The 7154-nt window shown below is 52.7% G+C and overlaps 1 protein-coding gene across 1 annotated transcript; it reads left to right on the top strand.

The window, feature by feature from the left end:
• The first annotated feature begins 3444 nt into the window (after positions 1-3444).
• On the top strand, positions 3445-6819 carry LOC147376482 (uncharacterized). Its single transcript, XM_086394065.1, has 4 exons — positions 3445-3575; positions 3752-6283; positions 6350-6526; positions 6675-6819. The coding sequence occupies exons 1-4, from the start codon at positions 3445-3447 to the stop codon at positions 6817-6819; spliced, it is 2985 nt and encodes a 994-aa protein (XP_086250191.1).
• Positions 6820-7154: the final 335 nt, after the last annotated feature.

Raw genomic sequence — 7154 nt, 5'->3', positions numbered from 1 at the left:
TTATTCAGGAAAAAAGAAAAACTAGGCCGACACTGAGTTTTGGGCCATTTGGCAAACTGACTTACAGCAAATGGTCTCTAAACACACTAATCATTTTGGAAAGCAGCTTTTAGAAAACTGATTTTTACCAAATTCGCGTCAACAAATTTTCTGTTAGCTGATGTTGCTGCTGCTGCTGCTGCTAAGTCACTTCAGTTGTGCCCAACTCTGTGCGACCCCATAGACGGAGCCCACCAGGCTCCGCTGTCCCTGGGATTCTCCAGGCAAGAACACTGGAGTGGGTTGCCATTTCTTCTCCAGTGCATGAAAGTGAAAAGTGAAAGTGAAGTCCCTCAGTCGTGTCCGACTCTTAGCAACCCCATGGACTGCAACCTACCAGGCTCCTCCATCCATGGGATTTTCCAGGCAAGAGTACTGGAGTCAAGTGCCACTGCCTTCTCCAAGCTGACGTTACGGTCCTTCTATAAACTTCTTATAAGAAATTTCCAGATGAGATCACACTGAGGTCTGTGACAATATACTGATCCTGCCACTAGAGTATTCAGGGACAAGCAATTGGCAGGCTTAGTAATTCAATAAAAACCATACTAATTTTACAATGCAAAAGATAGAACTGTTTCCTCTTTTTTCTTTTTCTCAATACTAAATCTGTCCAACTAGGCGGAGATCTTAAAATGTGGAAATTAATTATAATACGAGTAACAACACAGAAAAAGGAAAGAACTGGATTAAATTATATTTTCTTTTCTTTTACACAGGTTCAAAAACACACAAAAATGGCTACTCTGGAAAGAAATACCTTTCCCAACACCGAAACACAACCAAGCACTACACAAAGGAATGGACTCCACCATGCAATATCAGAAGACAGCTCCAGACGCTCTGGGACCGGTCACGGAAAAACCTCCAATGCATCTGGACAGAGTAGACACAGAGATTCCACTGTTAGTGACGCCAGTGACAGCAAAGGATATACAGGAGACGTAGGGAGGCATTCCGTGACCAGACAAGGAAGGTCCAGATCCTCTTCAAGGAACCAACATGGGTCTTCCCATGGCCAGTCAGGAGACACATCTCGGCGATCAGAGTCACAACAAGGGCAGACAAACACACATAGGCAGAGAGAATCTGTCCACGGAGACTCTGGATCCGGAACTTCCCACAGACAGGGGAGTCACCATGAACAATCGAGGGACAGCTCCAGACGCTCTGGGACTGGCCATGGACAAACCTCCACTGGATCTGGAAGCAGTAGACACAGGGAATCCAGTGTTAGTCAGGCCAGTGACAGTGAAGGATATTCAGGAGATGTAGGGAGGCATTCCGTGACCAGCCAAGGAAGGTCTGGATCCACTTCAAGAAACCAGCATGGGTCTTCCTACGGCCAGAGCACCTCTAGGCGCTCAGAGTCACGTCATGGGCAGGCAGACTCACATAGGCAGAGAGAATCTGTCCACGGAGACTCTGGATCCGGAACTTCCCACAGACAGGGGAGTCACCATGAACAATCAAGAGACAGCTCCAGACGCTCTGGGACTGGCCATGGACAAACCTCCACTGGATCTGGAAGCAGTAGACACAGGGAATCCAGTGTTAGTCAGGCCAGTGACAGTGAAGGATATTCAGGAGATGTAGGGAGGCATTCCGAGACCAGACAAGGAAGGTCTGGATCCACTTCAAGAAACCAGCATGGGTCTTCCCATGGCCAGTCAAGAGACACCTCTAGGCGCTCAGAGTCACGTCATGGGCAGGCAGACACACATAAGCAGAGAGAATCTGTCCACGGAGACTCTGGATCCGGAACTTCCCACAGACAGGGGAGTCACCATGAACAATCAAGAGACAGCTCCAGACGCTCTGGGACTGGCCATGGACAAACCTCCACTGGATCTGGAAGCAGTAGACACAGGGAATCCAGTGTTAGTCAGGCCAGTGACAGTGAAGGATATTCAGGAGATGTAGGGAGGCATTCCGTGACCAGCCAAGGAAGGTCTGGATCCACTTCAAGAAACCAGCATGGGTCTTCCTACGGCCAGAGCACCTCTAGGCGCTCAGAGTCACGTCATGGGCAGGCAGACTCACATAGGCAGAGAGAATCTGTCCACGGAGACTCTGGATCTGGAACTTCCCACAGACAGGGGAGTCACCATGAACAATCAAGAGACAGCTCCAGACGCTCTGGGACTGGCCATGGACAGACCTCCACCGGATCTGGAAGCAGTAGACACAGGGAATCCAGTGTTAGTCAGGCCAGTGACAGTGAAGGATATTCAGGAGATGTAGGGAGGCATTCCGTGACCAGCCAAGGAAGGTCTGGATCCACTTCAAGAAACCAGCATGGGTCTTCCTACGGCCAGAGCACCTCTAGGCGCTCAGAGTCACGTCATGGGCAGGCAGACTCACATAGGCAGAGAGAATCTGTCCACGGAGACTCTGGATCCGGAACTTCCCACAGACAGGGGAGTCACCATGAACAATCAAGAGACAGCTCCAGACGCTCTGGGACTGGCCATGGACAAACCTCCACTGGATCTGGAAGCAGTAGACACAGGGAATCCAGTGTTAGTCAGGCCAGTGACAGTGAAGGATATTCAGGAGATGTAGGGAGGCATTCCGTGACCAGACAAGGAAGGTCTGGATCCACTTCAAGAAACCAGCATGGATCTTCCCATGGCCAGTCAAGAGACACCTCTAGGCGCTCAGAGTCACATCATGGGCAGGCAGACTCACATAGGCAGAGAGAATCTGTCCACGGAGACTCTGGATCCGGAACTTCCCACAGACAGGGGAGTCACCATGAACAATCGAGGGACAGCTCCAGACGCTCTGGGACTGGCCATGGACAAACCTCCACTGGATCTGGAAGCAGTAGACACAGGGAATCCAGTGTTAGTCAGGCCAGTGACAGTGAAGGATATTCAGGAGATGTAGGGAGGCATTCCGTGACCAGCCAAGGAAGGTCTGGATCCACTTCAAGAAACCAGCATGGGTCTTCCTACGGCCAGAGCACCTCTAGGCGCTCAGAGTCACGTCATGGGCAGGCAGACTCACATAGGCAGAGAGAATCTGTCCACGGAGACTCTGGATCCGGAACTTCCCACAGACAGGGGAGTCACCATGAACAATCAAGAGACAGCTCCAGACGCTCTGGGACTGGCCATGGACAAACCTCCACTGGATCTGGAAGCAGTAGACACAGGGAATCCAGTGTTAGTCAGGCCAGTGACAGTGAAGGATATTCAGGAGATGTAGGGAGGCATTCCGTGACCAGACAAGGAAGGTCTGGATCCACTTCAAGAAACCAGCATGGATCTTCCCATGGCCAGTCAAGAGACACCTCTAGGCGCTCAGAGTCACATCATGGGCAGGCAGACTCACATAGGCAGAGAGAATCTGTCCACGGAGACTCTGGATCCGGAACTTCCCACAGACAGGGGAGTCACCATGAACAATCGAGGGACAGCTCCAGACGCTCTGGGACTGGCCATGGACAAACCTCCACTGGATCTGGAAGCAGTAGACACAGGGAATCCAGTGTTAGTCAGGCCAGTGACAGTGAAGGATATTCAGGAGATGTAGGGAGGCATTCCGTGACCAGCCAAGGAAGGTCTGGATCCACTTCAAGAAACCAGCATGGGTCTTCCTACGGCCAGAGCACCTCTAGGCGCTCAGAGTCACGTCATGGGCAGGCAGACTCACATAGGCAGAGAGAATCTGTCCACGGAGACTCTGGATCCGGAACTTCCCACAGACAGGGGAGTCACCATGAACAATCAAGAGACAGCTCCAGACGCTCTGGGACTGGCCATGGACAAACCTCCACTGGATCTGGAAGCAGTAGACACAGGGAATCCAGTGTTAGTCAGGCCAGTGACAGTGAAGGATATTCAGGAGATGTAGGGAGGCATTCCGTGACCAGCCAAGGAAGGTCTGGATCCACTTCAAGAAACCAGCATGGGTCTTCCCATGGCCAGTCAAGAGACACCTCTAGGCGCTCAGAGTCACGTCATGGGCAGGCAGACACACATAGGCAGAGAGAATCTGTCCACGGAGACTCTGGATCCGGAACTTCCCACAGACAGGGGAGTCACCATGAACAATCGAGAGACAGCTCCAGACGCTCTGGGACTGGCCATGGACAAACCTCCACTGGATCTGGAAGCAGTAGACACAGGGAATCCAGTGTTAGTCAGGCCAGTGACAGTGAAGGATATTCAGGAGATGTAGGGAGGCATTCCGTGACCAGCCAAGGAAGGTCTGGATCCACTTCAAGAAACCAGCATGGGTCTTCCCATGGCCAGTCAAGAGACACCTCTAGGCGCTCAGAGTCACATCATGGGCAGGCAGACTCACATAGGCAGAGAGAATCTGTCCACGGAGACTCTGGATCCGGAACTTCCCACAGACAGGGGAGTCACCATGAACAATCGAGGGACAGCTCCAGACGCTCTGGGACTGGCCATGGACAGACCTCCACTGGATCTGGAAGCAGTAGACACAGGGAATCCAGTGTTAGTCAGGCCAGTGACAGTGAAGGATATTCAGGAGATGTAGGGAGGCAATACGAGACCAGCCAAGGAAGGTCCGGATCCACTTCAAGAAACCAGCATGGGTCTTCCCATGGCCAGTCAAGAGACACCTCTAGGCGCTCAGAGTCACGTCATGGGCAGGCAGACACACATAGGCAGAGAGAATCTGTCCACGGAGACTCTGGATCCGGAACTTCCCACAGACAGGGGAGTCACCATGAACAATCAAGAGACAGCTCCAGACGCTCTGGGACTGGCCATGGACAAACCTCCACTGGATCTGGAAGCAGTAGACACAGGGAATCCAGTGTTAGTCAGGCCAGTGACAGTGAAGGATATTCAGGAGATGTAGGGAGGCATTCTGTGACCAGACAAGGAAGGTCTGGATCCACTTCAAGAAACCAGCATGGGTCTTCCTACGGCCAGAGCACCTCTAGGCGCTCAGAGTCACGTCATGGGCAGGCAGACTCACATAGGCAGAGAGAATCTGTCCACGGAGACTCTGGATCCGGAACTTCCCACAGACAGGGGAGTCACCATGAACAATCGAGGGACAGCTCCAGACGCTCTGGGACTGGCCATGGACAAACCTCCACTGGATCTGGAAGCAGTAGACACAGGGAATCCAGTGTTAGTCAGGCCAGTGACAGTGAAGGATATTCAGGAGATGTAGGGAGGCATTCCGTGACCAGCCAAGGAAGGTCTGGATCCACTTCAAGAAACCAGCATGGGTCTTCCTACGGCCAGAGCACCTCTAGGCGCTCAGAGTCACGTCATGGGCAGGCAGACTCACATAGGCAGAGAGAATCTGTCCACGGAGACTCTGGATCCGGAACTTCCCACAGACAGGGGAGTCACCATGAACAATCAAGAGACAGCTCCAGACGCTCTGGGACTGGCCATGGACAAACCTCCACTGGATCTGGAAGCAGTAGACACAGGGAATCCAGTGTTAGTCAGGCCAGTGACAGTGAAGGATATTCAGGAGATGTAGGGAGGCATTCCGTGACCAGACAAGGAAGGTCTGGATCCACTTCAAGAAACCAGCATGGATCTTCCCATGGCCAGTCAAGAGACACCTCTAGGCGCTCAGAGTCACATCATGGGCAGGCAGACTCACATAGGCAGAGAGAATCTGTCCACGGAGACTCTGGATCCGGAACTTCCCACAGACAGGGGAGTCACCATGAACAATCGAGGGACAGCTCCAGACGCTCTGGGACTGGCCATGGACAAACCTCCACTGGATCTGGAAGCAGTAGACACAGGGAATCCAGTGTTAGTCAGGCCAGTGACAGTGAAGGATATTCAGGAGATGTAGGGAGGCATTCCGTGACCAGCCAAGGAAGGTCTGGATCCACTTCAAGAAACCAGCATGGGTCTTCCTACGGCCAGAGCACCTCTAGGCGCTCAGAGTCACGTCATGGGCAGGCAGACTCACATAGGCAGAGAGAATCTGTCCACGGAGACTCTGGATCCGGAACTTCCCACAGACAGGGGAGTCACCATGAACAATCAAGAGACAGCTCCAGACGCTCTGGGACTGGCCATGGACAAACCTCCACTGGATCTGGAAGCAGTAGACACAGGGAATCCAGTGTTAGTCAGGCCAGTGACAGTGAAGGATATTCAGGAGATGTAGGGAGGCATTCCGTGACCAGACAAGGAAGGTCTGGATCCACTTCAAGAAACCAGCATGGATCTTCCCATGGCCAGTCAAGAGACACCTCTAGGCGCTCAGAGTCACATCATGGGCAGGCAGACTCACATAGGCAGAGAGAATCTGTCCACGGAGACTCTGGATCCGGAACTTCCCACAGACAGGGGAGTCACCATGAACAATCGAGGGACAGCTCCAGACGCTCTGGGACTGGCCATGGACAAACCTCCACTGGATCTGGAAGCAGTAGACACAGGGAATCCAGTGTTAGTCAGGCCAGTGACAGTGAAGGATATTCAGGAGATGTAGGGAGGCATTCCGTGACCAGCCAAGGAAGGTCTGGATCCACTTCAAGAAACCAGCATGGGTCTTCCTACGGCCAGAGCACCTCTAGGCGCTCAGAGTCACGTCATGGGCAGGCAGACTCACATAGGCAGAGAGAATCTGTCCACGGAGACTCTGGATCCGGAACTTCCCACAGACAGGGGAGTCACCATGAACAATCAAGAGACAGCTCCAGACGCTCTGGGACTGGCCATGGACAAACCTCCACTGGATCTGGAAGCAGTAGACACAGGGAATCCAGTGTTAGTCAGGCCAGTGACAGTGAAGGATATTCAGGAGATGTAGGGAGGCATTCCGTGACCAGCCAAGGAAGGTCTGGATCCACTTCAAGAAACCAGCATGGGTCTTCCCATGGCCAGTCAAGAGACACCTCTAGGCGCTCAGAGTCACGTCATGGGCAGGCAGACACACATAGGCAGAGAGAATCTGTCCACGGAGACTCTGGATCCGGAACTTCCCACAGACAGGGGAGTCACCATGAACAATCGAGAGACAGCTCCAGACGCTCTGGGACTGGCCATGGACAAACCTCCACTGGATCTGGAAGCAGTAGACACAGGGAATCCAGTGTTAGTCAGGCCAGTGACAGTGAAGGATATTCAGGAGATGTAGGGAGGCAT

Source organism: Bos grunniens, chromosome 3, assembly GCF_055505025.1.
Source record: "Bos grunniens cultivar Pamir isolate PY7600 chromosome 3, Bosgru_T2T1.0, whole genome shotgun sequence".
NCBI lineage: Eukaryota > Metazoa > Chordata > Mammalia > Artiodactyla > Bovidae > Bos > Bos grunniens.
The sequence above is the reverse complement of the archived record's forward strand: the minus strand, read 5'-3'. Positions and strand labels throughout refer to the sequence as shown.

Coding starts and splice junctions, on each gene's coding strand:
- LOC147376482 (XM_086394065.1), top strand. CDS start 3,445: ATGAACAATCGAGGGACAGCTCCAGACGCTCTGGGACTGGCCATGGAC. Junction 3,576..3,751: donor GTGAAGGATATTCAGGAGAT/GTAGGGAGGCAT, acceptor AACTTCCCACAG/ACAGGGGAGTCACCATGAAC. Junction 6,284..6,349: donor CGCTCAGAGTCACATCATGG/GCAGGCAGACTC, acceptor AACTTCCCACAG/ACAGGGGAGTCACCATGAAC.